The following is a 25,341-nucleotide window of genomic DNA, read 5'->3' on the forward strand; positions in this document are numbered from 1 at the left end:
GACCCAAACACACGCTCACACCTCTGATATGAACCACCGGAGCCACTTAAGGTCAAATTATCTTGTTTCCAGGAATATTTAGTGATCAGTGATGGTTTTCCAGAATGACAAAAGGATGAATTATATTGAAATATGAGCCACTAAGGAGAGAAATCAAAATGAAGAATAACAGCGAAAAACAAATAACTTTAATGGGTAACCAATGGCAACATAAAAAAAAATCCTCAGTTTGTGGCCTCGCCCTCTTCTAATTTTTCTTTTCTGCGATCAGATTTTTCCTCATTTACTGTCTGCATTTGTGTAACAGGAACATTTTTTTTTCTTTTAAAAAAAACAACATAAAAAACTCAAACCACTGAAAAAATAAAGCACAATTTAAAAAAAAAAAAAAAGACAATGTATGTTTTCTTGGCAATGGGTGAAAAGTTCCTGATTTTTTTTTTTTTCTTAAACACAAAATTCGACACACAGAGCATAAAAGTGAATTGTACAACTTGACACCTTTGCAATATTTATTAACCGTGTGAGCAGTTGTGCAGATTTCAGGGTTTCATGCTGTATGTCTGGTGAGACGGTGGACTTTTACACATACGTCAGAAATAAACTAAAGCAGCTGTGACACACTGCACGAGCTGGTGGAGGCTGACTCATGACGGTGACATAATTGGCTCGCATGAAGGAGGCTGTCTGACCGACCTTAAGGCTTTCGGTTGCTCTCTGAAGCCATCGCCGTGGAGACTAGGAACAAACCCCCCCAGAATGCATCTGCTTGATTATAGTCATGTTAGTAGCAGCATCAGGTTAAATCTGTTCAGCAGCTTTCTGAGGTCTCGAGTGGATCTAAATGCCCCCCCATCACTATCTGTAGGTTAAACGGCGTTCCTTTCAGACATGCTGGCAAATCAAATCAAATTTTGTTCAGCCAAAACAAAACTAGATCAAACACAGGCAAGAAAATAAAATACCGTACTCTGCATTGTTATTTTTATGAAATAATTCACCGTAAAACAGAATTTTCTAATGGGTGACAATACAACAATACACTGGACCACCACGGAAATGGTGCATGTATAATTTAGTCATATTCTTTTTTTATTATTATCATTACTATTATCATAGCTATTATTTCGCTTCTTGTGCAACTGCTACATTAATGACTCACATTCAAGATATTTCGTCACTCAGGAACAGCTAAAACGTATAAAAACAAACAGACGAGAAAAGTATAATGTCCCAAATGAAATATGGTCCATGTTTGTGGAGGCAAAACAGAAACATTGAGCCTGAAGAGTTCACCATTGTTAAAAACTGGATAGCATGACAGAAAACGGTACTTAAATACTGTTCGGAGAACAAAATATATTTTTAAAAAAAATCATACTTCAATGTGACAAACACCAGTTGCTAAGATTAAGTGATCACTGGTGAGGTGTTTTGTTTTTTTTATTTTATTATTCATTCGTGTTGGTTTTTTTTTTTCCATTAACAACTTAAATACACATAATGCATGTCACTATAGCAACGCCCATTACAGGTCAATTTTTACGATCACCATTTTGGTATAGCAAATCAAAAAACCATAACAAAACAAAATAAATTAGAAATCAGAAATCAACAGCAGACAAAGCCTGTTTTTCTCAATCATATGAATACTTAACACCCACAGTATAAGTTAATAAAGTCAAGCTACTGTATATAAATACATCACCAGCATGCACAATATTGAATAATCGATATTATTGTTGTCATCATCTTACACTGAAGAAACAGTATAGTAGGCAAGTGCATTTAATAAAACAAACACAGAAGTAAACCACAAACTCTGAAGCTGCTTTTATTTTTATTTTTTTGTCTTTTTTTTTCTACACCCCCCTTAAAGTTGTTAAGTCTTGACCTTATTTAATCTTCACCTCCCACAAAAAAAGAGAAAATCTACGGTTCCAGTGATGAAGCAGCTTAATCTGCGGCTCCGAACCAAAGGGGGATTCATTTTACCATCCTGTCCTCATTTCAATCATTACTCAAGTTGTTTTAAAACCTTTTAAACTTGTTTTTTCTTTTCTTCTCGATGTGCGTTGGGTCAGCGTCGCCGCCGCACGTGTCAATTTAACACTAATGGCTTCCGGTGTGTGGGGGGGGGGGGACTTTTTCTCAACTGGAACCATTGTAAATTACTTTTGTGAGGCATTCCCATTCAAGCATTTTCTCTCTCGAGTGACTCAAATGCAATTCTATCACGCAAACAAACGGAAAAACGAACCCAAAAAACAACTAAGCAGCTTATCTTGACAGACCAAGATCAGTTCCTACGCCAGTGTGAGGCCGCCATTTCAATGCAACACCAACCACTTCAGGCTGATTGACTGACAGATCAGTGGTTTTGGCAAATATCAAAGAGAAAATCAAGAAGACGGAGGCCCCTTTCAACTGTATATATATTTCTATATATATTTAAACTAAGATTTAACCTCCACTCTCACCTCTCTTTTGATTCTTTTCGTTTAACACATGGAAAAATAAAGAACTGCTGCTGCGGTAGTATCATCGGCAAAAGCGGCTGCCAAAGTCCACCGGCCCTTCATATAATTTTTTAAATTTTGTGTCGACGAGCGCGTTTCTCTTTAATTGTTGCCCTCCCCGCCCTCGTCGTCCTGCTGGTCACTTGTCCACAGTGTCAAGTTGTCTCGGAGCAGCTGCATGATGAGAGTGGAGTCTTTGTAGGAGTCCTCGTTGAGGGTGTCGAGCTCGGCGATGGCGTCGTCGAAGGCGGTCTTGGCCAGATGACAGGCCTGCTCCGGGGCGTTCTGGATCTCGTAGTAAAAGACAGAGTAGTTGAGAGCCAGGCCCAGACGGATGGGGTGGGTGGGCTGCATGTGCTCCTTGCTGATCTCGTGGGCCTCGTTGTAGGCCTTTTCCGACGACTCCACCACCGTAGCCCTCTTCTCGCCCGTGGCGACCTCGGCCAGGTACCGGTAGTAGTCGCCCTTCATCTTCAGGTAGAAGACCTTGCTCTCGTGTTGCGTGTCGCTGCAGTTCTTGATCAGGAAGTTGTCCAGGAGGTTGAGCACGTCTTGGCACACGGCCTCCAGCTCCTTCTCGATCTTCTCTCGGTAGGCTCTGACCATCTCGATCTTCTTCTCATTGCCGTCGGCGGAGGTCTTCTGCTCAATGCTGGAGATCACCCTCCAAGAGGAGCGGCGGGCCCCCACCACGTTCTTGTAGGCCACGGACAGGAGGTTCCTCTCCTCGTTGGACAGTGCTTCGTTCAGCTCTGTTACCTGGAAGAAGGAAGAAAAGATCTGCTTGTTTGGTGCTTCAGAAAAAAAAACGTGATCGACGGCGTCGCAATAGAAGAAATGTACATGAAATCTCACGGTGAAATTCACTCCCGTCGTTCCTCATTTCAAGCACAGACCTGCCGCCATCTGGTGTTAGCAGCTTGATTAGCACATATGAGGTTGGTTTTTGAAAACTTTTTTATGACCTTATATTGTTTATTGAATGGAGGGGGCGTGGCTTATCCACTTACAGTGGCCTAACACCAGAGGGCAACACAAGTAATGAGGCCTCACTTTTGGGGCGGTTGTCGCATCCTTCATTCACTAATTCACTTTCCAAAACTAGACATAAAGGTCGCTCATGTTGATCACGTTCTCATTAAAAAGATCACACCAAAAAAATGGCTTCAAAGGCTCCAGCAGATTTTCCCTCATCGTATATGCTTCCCAGTTTCTGAGTCAATTTATTAATTTAGTGCACCAGTAACTCCAGCTGCCATGTTGAGGGCCAGCGCGTGTTACTGGGAGCAATATCCCAGATAGACAGCGTCTGTGGGGGGGTGAGGGTGGGGGGGCTGGGGAAGCAAAGGAAGGGCTGGAGATTACTGAAATGTTCCCACGAGGACTGCGAGGCAGCTGCACTGTAAGCAAAAACCGTCCCCCGCACAGGCGGTTCACGTGTCCCAGTGACCTTCTCTCTGGCTGAAAGTGACCTTTTTACCTGTCTAAAATGCCAGGCGGTGACATCACTCCTGGCTAACAGGAGTAAATCAAAATCCTCACTGCTCGGAATCGTGCCGGTTTCGGGTTTGTTTTAAAGACCGGACGACAGAGATCTCCAGGAACTTAATTAAATATGTACGTCAGATATGTGCAGTTTAGGTTCTAAGTGCCCTTTAGACTCTTCCTCTTTATGTCTGTACTTTGGTGGCCGACATCTTCCAATGAGTGGTGAGTGTCTGACCCAAACTAAGACTATGTTATTTGAATAGAAAACAGCAACTCTCCAAAGGTTTTGTTTTTAGAAACCATGACAACTCCCAAAATGTTGTGTACAGAGCATTCTGCCATGGTAAGTTTTCACCAAGGATACAATGGGAAGGGATTCCCTTCGAGGAGAGAGTGAGAGAACCCACCCCTGCAAAAAAAAAAAAAAAAAAAAAAAAAACGGGCAAGGTTTGGACTGCACTGACACGGCAGATTGTTTAAAGGGAACGGAATCCCTCCCTGCACATGCATCATCCCACCTCCTGCAACCAGATACCCCTCCACCACAAACCATCCCTGGGAGGGGGGCTCTCGCTGCCACCATCCCCACCCTCAAAGAGGAGAACATGCGACATAATGTTCCTTCCTTTTAAAGCACAAATGGGGATTTTGAGCTGAGCTAGGCCCTCTTGGAGGCTCTTGGTTGTTGAATGTGCTGGCATGACACAGCAGGTTTTTTTTAAAGGCACAAGCCAGTTCCCAGAATTCTTAAAGTTGGGGGGGGGGGGGGGGGGGGGGGTGGGGGAGAAGACAATAGCTCTGTCCTGTCCACCGTCCTGGAAGAGCCTGGCTCCTGAGGGGAAGGCCACCCCTGACAGTCTCTGCAAGGACCCCATACCCTGGGCCACTAACCTAAAATGGCTTCAAAATTCTGCTGATTATGAGGAGGGTGGGTGACTGAATCCAGCACACGTTGTGACCCAGAGAGGCGAAAACAAAGCCCAGGAACAAATCTGATCATACGGACTACAGCTGCAATACGACAAGGAATATTCTAGAGAGATTCTGCTGCCTCCTACATTTGATTAAAGGGAAGAGCAGGTCTGGGGGTTTCATTGTGGAGCATACTTGTCAGGCATTCGGGGTATGTAAGTGCTCTGCGCAGCTGTAAAAATAGACCTTTACCTTATTAAATAGCATAAATATATAAATTAGATTCATGTGGAAAGCTGTGGGATGTGGAGAGGGTGGGGAGCAGCACCAAGGCTTTCTCCAATAGCCTCACACGGATCGCAGCATTGGGTTGCTTTCTTTTCTTTTAAATCGACATCCTGGAATTTGAGAGGTGCAAAAGAGGAAGAAAACAGAAAATGCCAAAAGAGGAGGATAGGAAACGTGAGTGTGGAGCAGAGATAGCGGTTCAAGAGCATCCCATTGTAATGTCCCTTCACTGAACGGCGCGGCCGACAGAAAGGCACCGCCCAAGGAGTAGACGGTTCGGAACGGATTCTGAGAGGGGGGAAAAAGCAACCGAACAGCCGATTGAGAGTCGATCAGACCACACTGATGGGTGATTTGATCATTTCTGTGGTGCCTGACAGTGGAGAAGCGTTTGATTAACGCGCGGTGACGCCTTAAAGCGCGATGCGCCTTTACGCAGAGAAAACAAAGCAACGTTCATTGGCATGATCACCACAATTGATTACCTCTTTTTATAAAGTGTACTTACCGATTTCATTGCAGCGGCCATATCATCATATCTCTCAGCCTGTTCAGCCAGCCTGGCTTTCTGCACCAGCTGCTCGCGGTCGACCATTTTTTTGACTGATATTTGGCTGCTTGTTGAGCGGCTCTGGTTTTTGGGGATGAGGCGACTGATATTTTAAATCGCAATGCAGTGAAATCCTACACGAACCTAGTGCCGCAGCTGTTCCCTGCTATCTATCTGTTCCTCCGCGCAGACGGGGCACCCTCTCCTCTGTTCCCTCCCTCTCTTCCCTCACCCCTCCTCCGCCTTACACACTCTCCCAGGGCTTCGTCATCGCTCAGAAAGGTGGGAGTCTGTGCCAATGATGTAACACTCCATACAAGGGAACCAGAGGGATGGGGGATAGGCGCAGAGAAGATGGATGGATGGGTGGCTGGAGGGGGAAAGCTGTGTGGGTAATGTAGTTCTGCAAACCTCTCAATCTGAAGGGAAGAGGGACATTGTCTGATTTATCAGGTTATGAAGCTGTGCTTTATAATGGCAGGGCCGGAGTGGTGAGTTTAGGGCCAGAGTCTAAACATGCAAGGCCTCAGAAAACGCACTGGCCAGAAAGTCTTCTCCAACATTGTTTAGATTTTAGATAACATTCTTGAATCTAATCAAGAGTCATGGTGAGGCACACAGATGTGCAAGAGTCTAGGTCTAGTATGTGCACTACAAAGGGCTCGACGTAAGGAACCACCCTCAGGCAGTGATGGCCCTTGTATGTTAAGTAGATTTAGCATTAAACTGCTTTTAGCCGCTCCACATTTCCTGTTTAACAGTTGTCCTTGATTTTTAAAAGGGATTTAGCTGCTCAGTGCACCGATTACCGGTATTACAGTGGCCAAACATCAGTGGTTAAGTGACAAGTGAAATTTACTGGAGCTAGTGGTGGTAGAGTGGGACAAGCGTTCAGTCGCAATACATATGCTATTAGTTTGTAATGGTTTTTATTGAGACCAATTAAATGATAACAAAATTAAATGGGGATATGAAGTCTCAAAGGTGTAACAATGGTGCAGAGGTAGCCTGTGAAGGCAACATGCATGCGATTTTACGCTCCCCCTAGATTGGATTAACCCATAATATAGTGTTTATGCTAGTGTGGGTTTAATTTTACTGAAGATGAGTGAATGAAACTGTCTGGGTCCATTTTGAGGCCTTTGGTGGAATCTAAAGTGAAACAGCGCCCTCTCTCGGAATCATATCAAATAGCAGCAGGGTCACTGTCATTTGCTGCTGTGTCACGCAATCAATTAACGTGATAACGCTTCACACAAAAGCACATGTGAAATGACAGCATCTGTAGATGAGGGTCAAAGGTCAAGGTCTATAACAACATGTTCTTTAACCCACCTCCCCCCTCCTCCTCCTCCTGATTATGTCATATTTGTAGAATACAGGGAGAGATTGTTACCATGGTTCACATTTGTTCAGACACGTTCATGAATGTCCCCTTTATGATTACACACTTTAAAGGGAGGTTGACTGAATTTCAAGCTCATTAGTTGGACTGAAAATGGGTTATATGCGAGTGCTGGCGTAGCTCTGCGCCTGGTCTGCATAATCAAGTGTCTCTTACAGATGGACTCATTACTCGCATCACTCAAAATAATGACTTAATCACTTTACTTTAGCTCATGAGCTGCCTTTGGACCGTAATCATCCACTTCCTGTTTTCCTTCCACTGCAGCTATTGTACATGCAACACACTGTCTTAAACTTTATCCTGGCACAATTTGTTCACCTTTACCTCTCACTTTGTTTGTGTCATTGTTTATGTTAAGCATTTGTTGGATTTTATTAATTGCACGAGCTCATATTGGTGTCAACATTGCCCTCTTCTGGTCAGAAATGGAAATGAATGCACGTAAACGACCATTCATAGAGGGTGGCCTACATCATGTTCTGCAGAGGAAATGTATTCATAAAAATGTCTGCCACGAATGTGGAGTTTAATAGAAATCAGCACTGCTGTAAATAAGAAGCTTCACTGTTTTGTAGCGTTGGCTACAAGTATGAAACTTAAATTCAACAAAGTACATGCATTACATGGTTATACATTACATGTGTTAAGAGATTTAAACATATCCAGTTTACAAATGCCAGGAATTGTATACATGTAAATTTTTGATAAATGAAACAAAGTAATTTAATTTATATGTTCCTATTTTTTGTAAAACTAAAGCATGAAGATTCAAGTTTCCACTCTTCCACAGAATTGTGGAAATTATTTTATTGTTGTGCAGGAGAACATTGTCCCTGGCTGACCTGGGATGAGAGACAAATTGATGACTTTCATTGCTCAAATTAGGTCAGGGTGGCCTGAATCAGGCCTGATATATCACCTTTTCCAATCTAGAAAAGGGGTTTTAGTAGCAATAAAAGACAAATCTCAAGATACTCAGACAACAAACATGACTCCTAAACCACATCTCATAAACCGATTTAAAGAACTTACTGATATTCAACACCAGGAAATTCAACCCGTTTATTATGTGCTGCCAGTTGGAACATTTATTTTGCCACATTTTATCTAATGTCTAACTTTAATCTAACTTTTTAAATGCATTCTGGTTTCACAGTGCAGCAGGCAGCGGAGTGAACTGAACAATCTCTTCACTTGCTTCAAAGAGGATTACTGTTCCTCCTGCTTAGCTTAGTTTTCTCAAATTAGGATAAGGGTAAGGCGAGGTCTGCTGTCTACAGCAGCCATCTGTCTGCGGACAGTCGAGCGCTCGGGCCGCTCTAAATGGAGACCAGTCTGGAGCTGGACGTTTTGATTTTCCCAGATGAAGTGAGGGTCGCTTCCCCGGTGGATCTCCTAGAATGGGAACTTGAGACGGCCAGCCAGTTGTCCAGACCCTCGGTTCGACTCTTTGTGGCCCTTTACCCGTACAACCCGGCTGCCATGTCTCCCAACTATGACACAGCTGCAGAGGAGCTGCCTTTTGTGCCAGGCCAGATTATTAAGGTGACGACTGTTTTATAACTTTCGCAGGTAGAATATTTCTGTGACTGACATCGGTGAGCTGTATTTCCTGTCCCCATTTTTTTTTTTTGCTTGTGCTCTGAAGGTGTGCCTGTAGTCTTCAGTTTCCTCTTTCCGTCCCCAACCAAGTTCAGATAATCTCTCTGCAGCAGAAAACAAAAATAAATGATTTTGTTTTCATCTAAAACCCGTAATCAAGTCACCAATCGAGCTGCCTCTGCATTGGTTAGGTGATCGGAGACAAAGACTCAGATGGTTTCTATCACGGTGAGTCTGGTGGACTCTCCGGTTATGTGCCAAGCAACATGGTGGCGGAAATCCCCGTGGACGACGACTACCTGAAGCATCTTCTCATGCAACAGGGTTTCCTGCCTGTGGACCACACAGGTAACAAGATTTATTATCTACAGCACGCTGTGTTCTAATACATGAGCAGAGACTGTTCAGGATGCTGATTGAGTCCATAGAAGGCTCATTAAATCACCTCAAACTGTGAAAAGCTGCTCTGAGACTTCATACTTGAGATATATTCCAGAGTCCCTTCATCTTTAGAACCCAATTCTCTATTCTACCCTAAAGTTTTGTGAGTTCAGAGAGCAATTTTGTTATAGGCATGTCCTTAACACCGGATAACACCAGTGATGCAGGCAGCATCCCGGATGTGGCAATTGTGCGTAGAATGGTGGCCTTATTTGACTATGATCCATGGGAAAGTTCACCCAATGTGGACAGCGATGTAAGTCAAAACCACGATTTAGCATTAATCTTTTATTTCAACTCAGTAAATTGTGTTTTTTCTCTCTTTGTCTCCTTTAACAGGCTGAGCTGGGCTTCCGTTCAGGAGACATTATATATGTGTTGGGAGATATGGACCAAGATGGGTTTTATTATGTGAGCATCAGAGCAATGATTTTACAGTGAATTTGTGGTGCTTGTGTACATATTAAGCATTCATTTTGATGTCATTACAGGGAGATCTGTGCGGACGTCGGGGATTGGTCCCCTCAAACTTTCTGCAGCCGCTGCCGTGGGACTAGAAGAAAATGCACTAAACACTTGCTGCCAATGTCAACTTCTTTTTTCTTTTTTCTTTTTTAGAAAACATTTTAAAAAAATGATAAAATTAACCTTTTAAAAAGTTTATGTTTAGGCATAGCTTCCGCTTGAGATCTGCACTAAAGATAACGTTTCAGGTGCTACAATAGATTAAAAAATTAACAACTAAATAATAAAATGCACATACATGTACTTTTAAAATAAAACATCTATAATTATAATTTCTAACAAGTATTTATAATATATTTATAGTATTTTGAATATATTTTAGCCTTAAAAGGGCACTCTTACAGTTTTTCTTGGATCAATAGAATGTCCAAACAGTATTTGCCTTATATCTTATTTATATATTTTATAAATTAAAGTTTCCTTTGTAATGGACAGTTTTCTGCAGTACTTTGTATGTAAAAATAATAATTTAAAAAAATCACCACAGAGACTTTGTATATAATTTATTATTGTAATCTTTTATTCAAGAGCTGCAAAGCGAGAATAAACAGTTGAATCCAACCAACGTCGACTGTTCTCTTCCACGTCTCCGTGCAGCTGCTGAATTACAAGCTTATTCAAAAGTGTGTTTTTATTTCCACTGCTATCTGATTAAAGCATCAACTTTGAATAAATGTTCACCTTCCACAAAAGAACCATTAAGGAAAAACTCCAAAAGAAATCTTCTTTGAAAGCCGACTGGGTTTCTCTGTAGCCAACAGTGCACTCATCCATAAAGTAGGAAACACTACACTGTGTAGAATAGTTTAGTAGTGCTTTCTACTTTATGGGTGACAGCACTGTACATCAGAAGGTTCTGGTTCATCTGTCTTGAGAGCTGAGGACATAATGTATCACCAACTGAGAGAAACATGTTCATCATCATCATCATCATTACCATCATCATCATCATCATCCACATTCACAATATCTGAATAAAGGTTGGAATTCTGTTGCAAGAACTCCTATATTACTAGTAATCATTAGAGAAATCATTAGAGAAAATCATTAGAGAAAAAGACAACGCAAGAGCAAATGCGCCGCGCTGGTAATTTCAAGTTGTGCGACGTTCCGTCTTACCAGAATTTGGACTCCGAAGAAGAAGGAAAGTCAAAGTGAACGTGACCTTTTTATTAACCCTGCTGGAGCCACGTGATTAACACAGGAAGAGTTAAAACAGTCTCTCTCTCTTCCTCTCTCTCTCTTTCTCTCTTCCTCTCTCTTACACCCACCCACACACACACACACTCACATTTCTATATTTCTGAGCAGTATTTCTAATAAAAGTTATCACATACCTTTCTTTTCTTGTCACATGGATACAGTTACCATCACTATTAAAACAAACGCTTTAAAAGTTTACTCGCATTTTAGGAAGTAGATACTTCACACACACACACACACACACACACACACACACAACACACACACACACACACACACACACACACACACACACCATCATGCAGTTACACACCGCAAATGCAGGTGCAGCCATGTTGTTCCTCCTGACTCCCCTGACGACAACTGTAAGCTCATCCCTCCACCCACATATAATTACCTGCTTTTAAAACAGAAAACACTCTAATTGTTACTGATTGCTGGAATAATGATGTGTAGGAGCCCCATTTCTCCCCAAAAGCAGCGTTCCTCACAGTGCAGTTTTTAACCACTGCTGCATCCCAGCTTCGCGGGCTTTTTGGCCGACCGAGGCCAGCTCACAGATGTCAGGCCTTAAATGTTTGTTCCAACAAATGGCGCCATTTCCAACTTTAGCGAAACCTCTGGGTAGATTACAGGAAGGCGCCACCGTCAGTCCTTTTTCTAAGAAGTCCTTTATGTGTGTGGGTCTTGGGCTGTGGGTGGGGGATGGTGGTGCAACCGTGCAACATGCTTGCAACAACAGAAACTTTGCAAATTGACGCGGGCCTGTGTCCTCTGTTGCCATGTCAACCCAAACCTCAGAGTCACACCGCGTAAATTAAGAGGAAGTGGGGGATGGGATGTGGCATGCACAGACCCACTGAAGATGTCCTGTGAGTTAAAGGCGGAAGGGTGGAGGCAGACAGACGCGCTGAAACTTCAATAGTTCATGAACGTGGGATTTTCGTTAACATGATCTGACCCTAAAGTGCATATTCAAACACACAAGGTGTGATATTTAATGAATGACTCAGCCTTTCTCTTATCCAAGAAGACCAGTCCACTGCTGCCGGCCGGCATGACTGTGCATCCCACACGTGTCATGCTCACTCAGCACTGTTGTACTAGACGGTGTGGTTGCATCAGGCTTCTATTCCTGTACAACGCCGGATTATTTCCTCAGTGATCTCCTTGGCTACTTAAAGTGATATAGATAGAGCCAGTGTGCCAAGAACAAGCGTGCTATCTAATGGCTGTGGGTATTATCCACCCTGCTCATCACTGAGGGATAATTAAATAATGCTTTACTTTTGACATTTGATCACCTGCAGGGACTTGAACTGTTACTGTGCAATGTGGATGCAAAGACACACACTGTGTCGATTATCTACCTTATAATTCGAGAATGTTTCTCTTTAAGACAAACACCAAATCTGCAGGCCTCAAATGGAGCCCAGAAAAGAGAAATTCAACTTCCTGATCGCTTGTTTCGTGCTGCCGCTTAGTGGATTGTGACAGAAAGAAACCCACTTGTTCTGCAGGGGCGGGGGGATGAAACTGACATTTTCGTGCATCTCCGGTCTTTGCAAGTCCGGCGTGAGTGGGAAGTAACAAATTAGAATAAATACTCTTGCTTTAATAAAGGTTAATTATGCGACCACAGTCCACAGTAAAGTCCCGCAGGAGTTCAGAAAATAACATTAACAACATTAACAACACCGTGCATGGATCGTATATTATGTATGAATTACTTTAATCCCAGTAAGCGTGACCCATGCAGATTTGTGCATTTCGTTTAAATGATTAACCTCCATGAAACAGGAAGGAAGCACAATAATGTGTCGTATCAGAAGAGATAGCATAGCTACTGTAAATCATCCTCATGTGTTATCCGTTTTGCTACTGCTTCAAACATGAACATCTGTGGTGTTTATATATGGAAAACTATCAATCATTCAATCAATCAGACATTTAAGTTACATCTACATCTTATTTACACATCACAATACTCTTAGGGGGCAACAGTGTCCAACCACATGCGAATGATCAAACAGTCTGCAGGGAGAATGCGCTGCAGAGCACGGAGGTGAGGAGCACCACAGAGCTGAGCACGGCGACCTGGCCTCCAGAGTAATACACCTGCCGTCCATTCAAGGGCAACACCGGCCTGTACGTCTCCACCATCCGTTGGCCACTGGCAAACTGAAGCTGCGAGAACGCAACGAGCTGAGGGGGAAACCCAGGAAACAGTCATCACAGGAGTTGGTTATTTTGATTTCTTGGGGTAATAACTGCATTTCGTTGCCTTGTACTTGTGACATGTGTAATGACAATAAAGTTGAATCTAATCTAATTCTACATTTTTTTCTAATACTCAGAACTTTAATGAGATACACTGATATTCTTTTGTATTTTTTTATATATATGTGTGAAAGTTATTTCATTGATATATTCTTCTGACAGTCCAACCTATCATAAATACCTGCTCTCTGCTGAGTGGAATAGGATATTCAAACAGACTCCAGACAACAGCCTCAGCACAGTTGGGCGTAGTGAGGGAGCCATCGTAGCGGAAGTACTTGGTCATGTTCTTCTGAGGAGGGGTAAACATCTCCAGGGTCACACCCTTTAGTGTTGTGCTGTTTGCTGACATAATAAAATAAAATAATAAAATATTAAAGAAATAAAATATTAACACGGCGGGACAATCAAGGTTCAAGGTGCAGCGTCATTATTTGGCGATTTGTAGATTCCATGGACATGTTATTTATGACACTTTTATCTCCCAGCAATTGCACTTCATTCTGACCCTAAACGCGGTTTATTGTTTCCGATAGAGCGGAAAAACACTTACTGGGTTGGGTGATGTTTTTCAGAGCGTTTATGAAGGGAACAAATTTCGCATTAGCAGACCTGGACTCCTAAAACAAATAAATAAAAATAATGTGTCACTACTATTGAATCATCTCTCAAGTTTAATATTTAAAATGTGTCAATTTGGTACATTTCTGACTCAATAGCTGTCTTTATTCGCTATATTTTTTATCTTAAACTGAAACTGATTTGTAAAATTGGATTTCTGAAGGTTAAAGGAAGTAAAATCACCTGGAAGAAGAATCCCAGCACTGCCACTCCTGTGCGGTCCTTTAAAGCCTCAGATATTGAGGGATATTTCTCTTTTATGTGGACGATGTGCATCTAAACAGCACGCAAAATGGTTCAAACCCATGTGAATAACATGCTGTTGTTACAGACGCGCTCTTGAGCTTTTCATACCTCCATGGGGTATCGTTCTCCGTCTATGGTGTGTTCAGAACCCGGGCCTCCGTCTGTGCCCCAGTGCAGGTGGAGCTGAAGCGCCTTGTATGTTGCAGGAAGATTCCCCCCTTTCACTTTTATACTGGTGGGCAAATTCAACTGAACTAGGGAACAACAAAGCTAGAATCTCAAAATAGATTCAAAGAAATCCATCCATAAAAGATAGGTTGCAATCCATCAAAGATGTACCGGTGTGTCCGTTGTTTAGGAGCAGACCATCGAAGACGTTCTGATAGCCGGTCAGCTGAAAAGGTGTGAGCCGCCCGTCTGGTAACACTGTCCTGGTTACAACGTTGACTGGAGACTGTGCTCTCCCACTGCACTGCGCTGACACTCTTCCCCACTGTGCTGGACCTGTTTTAAAAAAGTCATCAAAAAAGTATCAATAATCCATTTTGTTGCCTTCCTTTTTCTGTTTTTAAGACATTAGGGCCTACCTCTGCAAGTGTCATTGCAAGACACTTGGGGCTGGTAGCACCAACCTAAAATGCAAGGACACCTTTAATCTCTAATACAGATATAGGTAATTTTCTGCAATAGAGTGAAGAATGGATCCGATTAAATTGAATTTAAAAAAAATGATATACCTTCCCCAGAGACCACCGTGACAGCTAATGCAGACAAAACCACAAGTAGAAACTGCATTTTCAGTGTGGATCTGCCGAGACCGTCGCAATTCCAAATCCTAAACAGTCTGTTATAAGACGTAACGACCCACCTTCACCCACCTTCAACATCAATCCCGCCCACAACACATTACTTTATGACTTCTGTCAGCATATCTGAGCACTGATACTCACTAGATAATGGCTATGGTCTTATTAACAGAGTTTGAACTAAAAACAAAGACTTCAAAGAGACCCTTGTGGGGTCATGCTAAGGTTCACCCTGCAGGTACTGACTATTGAAAGGTTCCTCTACACTTCTGTAGGTACATCAAATAAAATGTATATATACACACACTAAGATAAGAGTAGCAGTGTGCTTAGTATTATCTTAGGTTAAAAAGGTTAAAGGCTATTTTCGTGATAACAATGTCATTGACGACAAATGCTGATGGATGTGTGGTAGAAATGCTACTTATATGCAGTTTATTGCCAACAATTCATTGTCAGACTCCTTAAAAGCAAACAAGCTCTACAGTTTAGGAAAAACACAGCTTGTGCAAAGATGAACCAAAGGATGTCACCATATGCTATGTGATGCTGAGTAAATTTGCATTTTGTTTGCTGACTACTGAGTTGATAGGCACGATTAAATCATCTTTGACCTTTGAGAAAGATCGATTTTATTTTTATCTGCGGGTCGGTGGCGATGATGAGAATGTTGGAAAAACGAATCAGTGGTAAATGTCATGGGAATAATTTGTAATTATTTCAGAATATTTAGCCATATATTTCCCACCTGCAGTTCTTAGCCCATGTTCGAGTTCCATGTTCTTTGTTATTTTTACATTTTAGATGGAACTCGAACATGGGAGAGAGCAGAAAACCCAAAATACATGAAAGTGACGTCAAAGTTTGCAGTCTGCGGAAGAGGCGTGGCAGTTACAATCACGTGGCAGGAAGTACAGCGCAAACTCAGCGAACCTGCCCATGTTCTGAGGCGTAAAAGTTTGGACTTCGACATGAGTTCCATGTTGCATGTCTGACCAAGATGGACCGGTGGCGCGGCAGAGTGGCTCTGGTGACCGGAGCCTCGGTCGGCATCGGAGCGGCTATCGCCAAAGAGCTGGTCCGGTCCGGTCTGAAGGTGGTGGGCTGTGCCCGAGAGGTTGACAAAATCCAGGTTGGTGCGCAAATGCTGGATTAATGTCAGACAACAGTTACAAAAAGCAGTTTCAAAAGCAAGAGTCGTTGTAAAGATATTGGCTTATTTTATTATTCAATTCAATATCCAAACAAACGCAAATGCTGCGTTTAGGTTAACAGACTAAATTGTGGGTTTCTTTTATTGCTGTGCATAATGCAAAATCATTAATATGGCCAAAAAAGCTGCATAATTATGTAACATAGAAGTTACCCAGGTTGTATTTTATTGGCCATGCAACAAAAACACGTGCGTCCCATTTCTTATCAACATGTTATATCACTGGAGTTTCTGTCTATGTTCCCCTCCACAGTAGACAAATAAATGCACAATTCTTTTTTATATTCAAACATTTTCTAAATCCTAATCTGAAAACAAATGTTGCATGTGATGGTGCAGGGCCATAATTATGAGATTTATATTATATTTATGTGTTTTAGTTTGTTAGTCTGTCTAATATGCATCCCCCTTTTGTGCTCCTGTCCTGTAAATGTCTCTGGTTTTACAATAATTACAGGTGTGTTTGTCAAAGATGACATGGCTATTGATCGGCCTATAACATATATATCAAGGATATTTACAGCACTCATAAACAAAAGCTTTCTATATTATTTATCTGTGATAACGCCTGTAATTATTGATGTAGTCAATGGAATTTATTACTTAATAACTGTTATTTAAGTTATTAATTAAGAGTTATTAGGTAATAGTTATTACTTATTTTTATATTGTGGTTTAATAAATAAATATGACTTACTCCACAACTGTTGGAGTTGTATAATATCTAGTATATCATGTTCAGAAATTCCCAGTTTCACGTGTGTGACTCAAAGGCAAGACTGTAGTTGGAGGAGGATGCAGAATTAAACCCAGAACCGGAAGTGAAATATGATCAAAAATTTATAATCACACGTGAATAAAGGAATGTCCAAAAGTTTTAATGGAATATGTCACCTGATGTCACTGTCTATTAGTAAAGGTAATTTACAGCAGTCTCTCTTAAAATCAAAATAAAGAAATTAAAACTATTTTTGACTACATGGAAGACAACATTAAGCATGAATAAACACTTGAGTCTTATTTAAAGCTATCCAAAAGTTTGCTTTACATGTGTTTTTCCCTAGAAACTGTCCACTGAGTGCCAACACCAGGGCCACAGTGGTGTTCTGATCCCGTTCAAATGTGACCTGAGCAACGAGGAGGAGATTCTGGCCATGTTCGCTGCCATCAAAGCCGAATACGGTGGTGTAGACGTGTGCATCAACAACGCCGGTTTGGCTCATTCGGAGCCGCTGCTAAATGGCAAAACCAGCGGCTGGAAGAACATGTTTGACGTAAGAGGTTTGGATTCATGACTTAGTGGTGGATGGTAGAAAATACAAGCTTTGTGCTGTGTTCTGCAGGTAAACGTTCTTGCGTTGTGTGTATGTACACGTGAGGCGTATCAGTCCATGAAGGAAAGAAAGGTCGACGACGGCCACATCATACATATAAACAGGTGACGCAATAGTCTGAACTCAGACGCAATTGGTCAAATAATCAATTGCTGCGTTCAAAGACCAAACTTGTCAAGTATCAATGATTGACACACATTAAACCACATAGCTTAACCTGGTTAATCTTCACCACCACTCATACTCTCTTATCTGTTTCAGCATGAGTGGACATCGGGTTGTTCCCGTCGCTGACACACATTTCTACAGCGCCACCAAGTACGCTGTGACGGCCCTGACGGAGGGCCTGAGGCAGGAGCTGCGGGAAGCAAACACCCTCATCCGAGTCACTGTACGCGTTTATGCTGGATGGGCTTTTAGTCTGTGTTTTGCTAGCGATTTTTAGCCAACTGTGCAGTTCTTTAAACCACCAAGAGGCCATCAACACTTGTATTCAGTTAAATGTTCAAGGAGCTAGAATGTGATCTTAAATCAATCTCAATCTTTATTTATTCAGCGTCGTTTACAATCAAAATTGTTTCTAGGCGCTTTACAGACTCCCAGGGCCTAAACCCAAACAAGCAACAGTGGCAAGGAAAAACTCCCCTTTAACAGAAAGAAACCTTGAGCAGGACCAGGCTCATGTAGGGGGACCCCCCTGCTGATGGCCGGCTGGGCAAAGGTTTCTGTAGTTACTTGCTGGTTTCACACTGAATACGTATCAGCAGTAGAACCTCCCCTCCAAAATAGCAGCTTTTTTGGTGAGACACCAGGTTTCAGGATTATGTAATTCTAATTGATTCTGGTTTTTCTTCTTTAGGGTATTTCTCCTGGTCTAGTGGAAACAGAATTTGCACTGAGACTGTACAGTCACGACCCTGACAAAGCTGCTGCTCTGAGCACTCAATTTAAGGTGACGTTATCAATATAGTACCCTTCATGTAACTTCTATATGTTCAAGCACAAACTGTACATATTGTCTGCATCTTTTACAGAATTTGCAAGCCATCGATGTCGCCAATGCTGTCATATACGTTCTCAGTTCCCCACCGCATGTGCAGGTATACAGATTCTGCAAACACAAGTGTTTTTGTTTGGCTCCAAACTTTGCTCTCACAGATAATCTAATCGTTTCTCTGCCTTCAGATTGGTGACATTCAGATGCGGCCTGTGGAGCAGGTGTCATAGTGATGCACCATGGGAGTTATGGTCAATACAACAGCTCATCCGAGACACTACAACATAGATTTGTGATAGTGCTTTTAAACATTTCATGAACTGAAAGAATTCACAAAAAAGCTAATTTATTTCACGTAATTTGCTTCTAATTATTTTACAAATATAGACCGGTTGACAGGCAAAAAGAGACCAAATACGTTGGTTATTGACAGATATAAAAAGCAGCATTTGTTAGCAGTTGCTGACCTTGCTCTGACCTACCTGACCATTCATTATTTGTTCTGTTTATCATTCTTTTGATCATTTTTACAACAGGGTTATTGTCACAAACTATCATAATCTGTGAAAATATAATAAAGTTACGTGTCTCAGCAGCAGCCAATACTGTGTGGTCTATGCTTCTAATGGTGTCGGTTCTTAATGATATAGATGTTGTGGTGGAAGTTATTGTCACTGATATACTCATATATTATTGATAGATTTTGGAAAAAGAGAAAAAATGGACGTTTTATTGCAGGACTACCTCCTGGTAGGTATTATTAAACAACGTATTTTAAATTAAGAGTTTGCCTGCATATCTTACATGCAAATCAGTCACTGCAGGCTTTGGCCACCAGGGGTCACCATAGCGTCATAGCGGTCCTTAATATGAAACTTGAGCTTTTCTAAAAAGATTATAACACAAATGCATAAGTTCAGACCTTGTTCGGACGTTTAAAAAGGTAAAATATTAAAAACATTTTCACTTTTAAAACGTAGATTTTGATGTGTATTTCATTGATCTTTTATTTGTTACACGTTCTCTGACTGTAAAAAAAAAAAAAGGGGGTTGTTTGGAGAACCACTATTGCACACTGGTGCTGTCTTTGTTATTCCAGAAAATTGCTCATCCTCATCCATCAACTGTAGTCCAGCCAATTTAACCCCTGCAGGGTTGCTTCTCCAAATCAATAAACCATTTCACGTGTTAGAAAAAACAATTGATTATTGGATGCTTCTCTAACAAGATGCCACACTCCTCCCACTGGTGCACACCTCCACCACAGACGAGACCCTTGTTTTGTGTTTTTCTCCCTGAACTGTGTAATTTATTCAGTACTCTGCTTCCAAAGCAGTTATACAGTTTGGTCAATGCCCTCATCAACACCCAAAGGTGGGAGAAACAAGTCAGCAGCCGTTTGAAAAATGTTCCAATGGTTTTTGTAAAGTAATTTTTTAATTCTGGGTGTTTTATTTTATATCCACTGCACCTCTCACATTCAAACCAGCCATTAACTGCAACAGGAAGACCACTGAGATATTAAATGTATTCTAATATGAACTTTCTATGGTAGAAATAGGATCTGTAATGCCTCCATGACAAAGGTTAAACAATATTTTCCAGCTCCTGAGAGTGTGATGCTGATAAAACCAGCAAGAAGCCATGTTGGTGGAAAATTCCATCTCGGTTTTCTCACTGTGAGAAATGCTCACAGATCTGCCCGAGTTACTCATTCTGCCATTTTGCCCTGAATACTTGGGTGTTTTCCAAGATCTTCAGAAAGTTAAAACAGAAAGGCTGTGTCATATCAAGTTCAGTGGAATAAAGATAATCATGAGATTTTAAATGTGAGCGAGCCAAAAAGCTTCTCATCTGCCAAAAAGCGGTGCTCATGTCTGATGGGCCGCTTAAGTGTGCATCACAGCCAGTCAAATTTATCCACATCAGCTCTTCTTACCACCCATGTGAGAATCGCCTGACCTGGAGGATTTCAGCCTCTGCGTCAGGTGTTCCGCCCCAGACGGGAGGTGAAATTAGCCTAAAGGGCAAAGTGAACACCTAATCTTGGTGAAGAATGTGACCTGTATTAAAACCACAATCGGGAGGGCCAAAGTTCCACTTAACAGAAGATTTTCAGAACATAGGCCGTAGCTTATTTCTGTGCATGAGGGCGTGAAGAGGAGTTTATTTTCCTCCATTTGTATTAAAAGTGTGTGTATGTGGATTCAAAACCGGCCTATTTGTTTATCAGATAAAGTGATTCCATTTGGTGACACTGGACACGTTTATGATCATTTGGTAATTTTATTCCAATGTGTGCAGAATAAACACAATTCTCACACAATTTATTCGTGTGCCGAGCCACAAAAGGTTATTTTAAATGTTTTTGAATCTCAAACACTTTCGTTGAGGAGCAGGTCCTACGCTAACTTTTCTTTTTTCTGTTGCGCTGCTGGGCTCACTGTTGCCTCATCGCCATTTTCCTCCTTTTCTTCCTGTTGAATTGCGCTTGAAGTCTGTTGACAGAGAGCTGAACGGGGCTCAGGACGGGGCTTGCAGAGGTGCTCGCGGTAATCTTGCCAGATCGCTGCAAATCTGGCTCTCTGGTGGCGGCGATGTCGGGAAACGTGGTCGTGAATGCTGCTGCTGTTTGCTCGGTTTGTTTGAAGACAGAAACTCCGTCAGTGGCAGCAGAGGGTCTGGTTCTCTTCCTCGATCTTCTCTGCCCTCTGATGGTGTGCCTGTGTCTGTTCTTGGTGACAGAAGGGGCCTTTGTGATGGTGGGTGAAAGCCGTTCAGTGTGAGCTTGCGTTTCCTCCGTGGGCACGCCGGTGGCAGCGACTCTCGCACGGCTGTCCTCGGAGGTCTGTGGGGGTGGAGAAATGAGACTGTCAAGAGTGTGAGAAGGTTTCTGACCTGCAGCAGACAGGATGGCCTTCCTCTGGCTGCTCCCCAGAGCCCTCGCTTTCAGCTTTTGTGTTTTCAGAACGCTGAAGGAGGTGTTCAAAGGCACATCTCGGACGACGGTCCTCCCGATGTTCCTGTCGGAGGGCTCAGTGGGCGCCTCCGTAAGAGGGATCGCTTTCAGATGCTCTGCTGGGTTGTTTTCCTTGGGAGCAGCCACAGTGGGAGAGGCAGAGCTGTCTTTTCTCCTTTTCTTCCTCCACTCTCTTTCTCCACTCGCCTTCGACCTGGTCCTTTTAACTTTAGGACTTACACTGGGCAACCCGGCATTGCTGGTGCCTGACTGGTTTTCAGCGTCCCCCCCAGCACTCAGTTGCTGGGGCTGTGACACCCTGGTTGTTGTCATGGGTGTTTGGGCAGCGACCTCAGTGATGTTCACTGGAATTTTTTGAGCAAAAGGAATGGTCCTCTTCCTCTCTTTTAGCCGTCTAATTTTCATCCTCTGTGGGGGACCAGTTGTGGTGCTGGAATGTGGGATTTCTGTCGGGGCCTCTGGTTTCATCTGGGATGCAGGAATTGATGTCATGGAAACAGTATCATGGATAATGACTGGTTCATCTTTCATAACTTCATTTAAGGGCTCCTCTTTTCTGACAGGCTCAATTTCAGTGTTCACGTGTTTTCTTGACAGGTCGTGTCCGTGCGTCTCACTGATGAACGTGCTCAGACCTTTGACCTCTCCTTTGCCGCCAGAGGTTGAAGTTGCAGTTCCTTCATCTGCTTTACTACCTGCCTCTGCTTTCTGCTTCCTGCTCTTCCTCCACTTCCCTCTTCCCTTCTTCTTTTTGTCATTTTTCTTCTTTCCATTGTTCTTCCTCTTCTTCTTCTTCTTCTTCTCTGAGCTCTGCGTCTCACCTCTGTCCGAGCTGGTGGTGGAGCTCTGGGAGGTGGACACAGTGGCGAGGACCTTGATGAAATCCTCTGCGGCATTCACGACATTTGTGAGCGAAGGCTCTTCCGGGCCCGATATCTTGGACTGTGCCTTACTCGCGCTCTCTTCATTCTCCTCTTTTTGCGGATCTGTCTTTTTGGAGGAAGGCAACGGCAACTTATCGATGATGTCGATGCCCCCGTAGTCGTAGGGGACTGCCTTTTTAAGCACCGCAGTGGGAAACTTCTCATATCTTTTACACCTAAGAGAAATAGGAGGGGGGAAATATTTATGTTTGTTCTAAAAACGTAGTTTTTTTCTTTAGAAGGTAGAGGAAAGGCTGGTACTTACAGGCCATACCAGTGCCGCTCTGCACACTGCTCTTCATAGGCAAAATCAAAGCAAGGTACACCAATGACATTGAAGAACGCCTGACCGACAACCCTAGAAGACGTGTCATTGACTCTCCTCAGACAGGCTTTCAGGCTGCACAAAAGACAGAGCAGATTTCCTTTTTAAGATAAATACATAAACATTCACATTTTATCACATCACAAAGACTGCAGCCATTGTTTTTGGTGTTTAAGTGATACCTACAGATGGCCTGTGTAGACCCTTTTAGGCATGTTTCCTTAAAGAGTTATATTAATTAAGTCAGTATCAAATATACTTCTATTGATCTATTGATATTCATCAATATTGATGCCAGAATCGCCAAACACTATGTGTTTGTCACTCACTTCTCATCGCAGTCGCAGTGGCTGATGGAGTGCCATTTGAAATTGGTGTAGCCAAACCTTGAAGAGAAGGCGTGGATGACGTGGGGGCAGTGGTCGTGGATCCGGCAGCAGCTGTCTGTCTCCGCAAATTCTCCTGCACGAGGAAAGTCATTGTATGTTTGACACGGATAACTGGTCAGCTTTATATTCTGCGTGCGTTAGGAAATGCAACGTTACCCAGTTGGTTATAATGATCTGCGGTGTTTCCAGCGCCGCACCAAAGGGTCCCAGGATAAGTGAAGCCTCTCTTTGACCTTTTAAAAACTTTCTCGGAGTGATCATTGTCATCTTCAATCATGTCGCCTCGCTCTGTGTTCTCTTTCAATTCCCGGCACATCAGTTTGGCTTCATCCATGTGCGCAAAACGCGCGTCCATTTGCTGCGCGGCTTCCTGCACTTTCAGCCCTAACTTGCACTTGCGCATGAATGATTTTACTTGCATCTGGTTTACCAGAACCGAGCAGTTCACGACCTTCCCACTCGGACTCACAACCGATTGCACGATCTCGACTCCGTCCGATACCCGGTACAGGAAATTCCCCCCATCGATTAGCATCTTTGCGCAAACGGTGCCGTTGAGCGAGGAGAACATTTCCTTGGTCTCCTTCTCGGCGTCCACTGCCCGGTTTGGGATGCCAGCTTTGACGAGATCTCTGTCAAGATAGGACAGAAAGACGAAGAAAATCGACCACATGACGGCGGTACTTTCAGCACCATGCGCAACGGAGACAGCTCCTTTCGGAATCCTCGCGCTCTGCGTGCGCCCTCCCACCTTTAAGGCGATGTTCCAGTGGTGTGATTATTAATACTATAACTGGAAATACTGGGAGGAGCTACCCACTTTAACCTCTATAATCTCCATCCGTTATGTGCCCAAGTGTTGCGCTTTGACGCGGAGAATCAGACAGAGAGGGGAGGGTTAATCAGTGGGCGAGAGAGATAGACGAAGGGAGAGAGAGAGATAGAGGTGAACGGAGAGAGCGAGATAATTGCAGGGGGGAAAGCTAGAGGAATAGAGAGAGAATGATGGCAGGAGAGAGAGAGAGAGAGAGAGGAGAGAGAGAGAGAGAGAGAGAGAGAGAGAGAGAGGACCGCCAGTTACCTCCCAGCCCCCATCTGCACAGAATAGTGGAGATTTACTTTGGGAAAACGCACGGAGGAGGTCTGAGCTCTCCCAGCTTCCCATGGCAACAGGCATGGGGTGACTCTGCCAACCTAGGAGATTGGAGATGCCACAAAACAGCCAGTGAAATGGCAATGACCTAAATCACAATGTAGGAACTCTTTCACTGTGGAATGTAGAGAAAGGTTGACAATGTCGCACGCAACCCACCCACTGAGGCGCCCCTGTGGCACCACTGAAGGGGGTCAATTCGGAATCAGAATCAGCTGTTTGATTCTTACATGCGATGATGGCAAATAGAGAAAATCATTACAAAAGGAAATGTTCTTAAATAATCATTATATATTATTAGAATCTTTTATTACACAAAGAATATTGTAAAAAGTGAATTATTGTTCTTTGAGGTCATTCCTTTGATGATTCATTTCATTCTGCATATACACATTTCTGTTGTGTATTCTTCTGTTTGTAACTATAGAATTGTGCTGATTCTAAGTATTACTTGCATGATATTTTGATTTAGTTAAAATGAAGGCGTTGAAGGTGTGAGGATCTTTATGGCACATTTCTGCCAGAGGGACATGTTTTAGTCTCCTCAACATAGATGAAAAGATGCAGAAATTAATTTGGTAAAAAGAATATTGGATCTTTGCTTGGTCAAAGGCATTCTGAGCCTGGACCTCCAGGATTGCGAGTTTACATGAACAACAAACTTCTGCATCTGAGAGCAGGCATCCCACAGAAAAAGCTCTTGTCAGGTTGGGTTATTAATCAGCCCAGTGTTTCGTCACATGGTTGGTATTAGAGGGAGTTTGAGAGGAGGAGATCCGGCCCGCTCAAAGCGCTGAAATCGGATTGTTGGAAGGCGGAGAAAAGTGATGTAAAATCAGCAGAGGAAACATTCGACAAACTGGAGTCGGGAGAAAAAATGTGACCACTGAAGAGGCTTTCAGAGGGGGAAAAAAGTGGGGGGGAACGACATTTATTCTCACCAGGAATGTCAAGACAGTTACCTCAGCACAGACTGAAAAAGAAACATGACACTAGCGAAATATTTACAAAAACCCGTTCCCACAATGTCAGGTTTCTTTCAGTCCTCTCCTGCAGCACAGCGCCCCCTACAGAACATTTCAGAAATGAACACTGAGTAAAGCTGCTCTTGCAAACGTCCAGAAATAAAAATTGATTC

The 25,341-nt window shown here is 42.8% G+C and overlaps 5 protein-coding genes across 6 annotated transcripts; 2 read left to right on the forward strand and 3 right to left on the reverse strand.

The window, feature by feature from the left end:
* Nucleotides 1–166: 166 nt before the first annotated feature.
* On the reverse strand, nt 167–5,984 carry ywhag2 (3-monooxygenase/tryptophan 5-monooxygenase activation protein, gamma polypeptide 2). Its single transcript, XM_057048669.1, has 2 exons — nt 5,716–5,984; nt 167–3,278 (listed from the first exon to the last, which is right to left on the reverse strand). The coding sequence occupies exons 1-2, from the start codon at nt 5,800–5,802 to the stop codon at nt 2,622–2,624; spliced, it is 744 nt and encodes a 247-aa protein (XP_056904649.1). The 5' UTR covers nt 5,803–5,984; the 3' UTR covers nt 167–2,621.
* Nucleotides 4,801–10,294, forward strand: si:ch211-105f12.2 (RIMS-binding protein 2-like). Of its 2 annotated transcripts, none has more exons than XM_057048671.1 (5): nt 4,801–5,381; nt 8,959–9,115; nt 9,340–9,464; nt 9,548–9,619; nt 9,700–10,294. In XM_057048671.1, the coding sequence occupies exons 1-5, from the start codon at nt 5,223–5,225 to the stop codon at nt 9,763–9,765; spliced, it is 579 nt and encodes a 192-aa protein (XP_056904651.1). In that variant the 5' UTR covers nt 4,801–5,222; the 3' UTR covers nt 9,766–10,294. The 2 variants fall into 2 exon arrangements, with proteins under 2 accessions (XP_056904651.1, XP_056904650.1); XM_057048670.1 differs by lacking the exon at nt 4,801–5,381 and adding an exon at nt 6,025–8,710.
* Nucleotides 10,295–12,442: 2,148 nt separating this feature from the next.
* ca4b (carbonic anhydrase IV b) lies at nt 12,443–14,970 on the reverse strand. Its single transcript, XM_057050314.1, has 9 exons — nt 14,952–14,970; nt 14,821–14,844; nt 14,671–14,715; nt 14,423–14,587; nt 14,192–14,337; nt 14,021–14,113; nt 13,770–13,836; nt 13,398–13,561; nt 12,443–13,141 (listed from the first exon to the last, which is right to left on the reverse strand). The coding sequence occupies exons 1-9, from the start codon at nt 14,968–14,970 to the stop codon at nt 12,962–12,964; spliced, it is 903 nt and encodes a 300-aa protein (XP_056906294.1). The 3' UTR covers nt 12,443–12,961.
* An 811-nt stretch (nt 14,971–15,781) lies between these two features.
* On the forward strand, nt 15,782–19,031 carry LOC130534822 (dehydrogenase/reductase SDR family member 11-like). Its single transcript, XM_057049396.1, has 7 exons — nt 15,782–16,021; nt 17,167–17,376; nt 17,446–17,540; nt 17,698–17,827; nt 18,296–18,388; nt 18,471–18,536; nt 18,622–19,031. Exons 1-7 carry the CDS (start codon nt 15,890–15,892, stop codon nt 18,661–18,663), a joined length of 768 nt encoding a protein of 255 aa, XP_056905376.1. The 5' UTR covers nt 15,782–15,889; the 3' UTR covers nt 18,664–19,031.
* A 1,668-nt stretch (nt 19,032–20,699) lies between these two features.
* Nucleotides 20,700–24,030, reverse strand: proca1 (protein interacting with cyclin A1). Its single transcript, XM_057049395.1, has 4 exons — nt 23,207–24,030; nt 22,991–23,123; nt 22,602–22,736; nt 20,700–22,512 (listed from the first exon to the last, which is right to left on the reverse strand). Exons 1-4 carry the CDS (start codon nt 23,721–23,723, stop codon nt 20,874–20,876), a joined length of 2,424 nt encoding a protein of 807 aa, XP_056905375.1. The 5' UTR covers nt 23,724–24,030; the 3' UTR covers nt 20,700–20,873.
* Between the last annotated feature and the right edge of the window lie 1,311 nt (nt 24,031–25,341).

Source organism: Takifugu flavidus, chromosome 12 (assembly GCF_003711565.1).
Source record: "Takifugu flavidus isolate HTHZ2018 chromosome 12, ASM371156v2, whole genome shotgun sequence".
NCBI lineage: Eukaryota > Metazoa > Chordata > Actinopteri > Tetraodontiformes > Tetraodontidae > Takifugu > Takifugu flavidus.

What these genes read in the sequence shown, in the direction of transcription:
- ywhag2 (XM_057048669.1), bottom strand. Translation starts at nt 5,802, where the DNA reads ATGGTCGACCGCGAGCAGCTGGTGCAGAAAGCCAGGCTGGCTGAACAG. An exon ending in TGGCCGCTGCAATGAAATCG is followed by an intron (nt 3,279 to 5,715) that starts GTAAGTACACTT and finishes TCCTTCTTCCAG; the next exon opens with GTAACAGAGCTGAACGAAGC.
- si:ch211-105f12.2 (XM_057048670.1), top strand. Translation starts at nt 8,489, where the DNA reads ATGGAGACCAGTCTGGAGCTGGACGTTTTGATTTTCCCAGATGAAGTG. An exon ending in TGCCAGGCCAGATTATTAAG is followed by an intron (nt 8,711 to 8,958) that starts GTGACGACTGTT and finishes TGCATTGGTTAG; the next exon opens with GTGATCGGAGACAAAGACTC. An exon ending in ACCAAGATGGGTTTTATTAT is followed by an intron (nt 9,620 to 9,699) that starts GTGAGCATCAGA and finishes ATGTCATTACAG; the next exon opens with GGAGATCTGTGCGGACGTCG.
- ca4b (XM_057050314.1), bottom strand. An exon ending in TGCTGGGATTCTTCTTCCAG is followed by an intron (nt 13,837 to 14,020) that starts GTGATTTTACTT and finishes TATTTGTTTTAG; the next exon opens with GAGTCCAGGTCTGCTAATGC. An exon ending in GAAAAACATCACCCAACCCA is followed by an intron (nt 13,562 to 13,769) that starts GTAAGTGTTTTT and finishes TTATTATGTCAG; the next exon opens with CAAACAGCACAACACTAAAG.
- LOC130534822 (XM_057049396.1), top strand. Translation starts at nt 15,890, where the DNA reads ATGGACCGGTGGCGCGGCAGAGTGGCTCTGGTGACCGGAGCCTCGGTC. An exon ending in GCTGGAAGAACATGTTTGAC is followed by an intron (nt 17,377 to 17,445) that starts GTAAGAGGTTTG and finishes TGTGTTCTGCAG; the next exon opens with GTAAACGTTCTTGCGTTGTG. An exon ending in ACACCCTCATCCGAGTCACT is followed by an intron (nt 17,828 to 18,295) that starts GTACGCGTTTAT and finishes TTTCTTCTTTAG; the next exon opens with GGTATTTCTCCTGGTCTAGT.
- proca1 (XM_057049395.1), bottom strand. Translation starts at nt 23,723, where the DNA reads ATGTGGTCGATTTTCTTCGTCTTTCTGTCCTATCTTGACAGAGATCTC. An exon ending in AGATCATTATAACCAACTGG is followed by an intron (nt 23,124 to 23,206) that starts GTAACGTTGCAT and finishes TTCCTCGTGCAG; the next exon opens with GAGAATTTGCGGAGACAGAC. An exon ending in GAGCGGCACTGGTATGGCCT is followed by an intron (nt 22,513 to 22,601) that starts GTAAGTACCAGC and finishes TATTTCTCTTAG; the next exon opens with GTGTAAAAGATATGAGAAGT.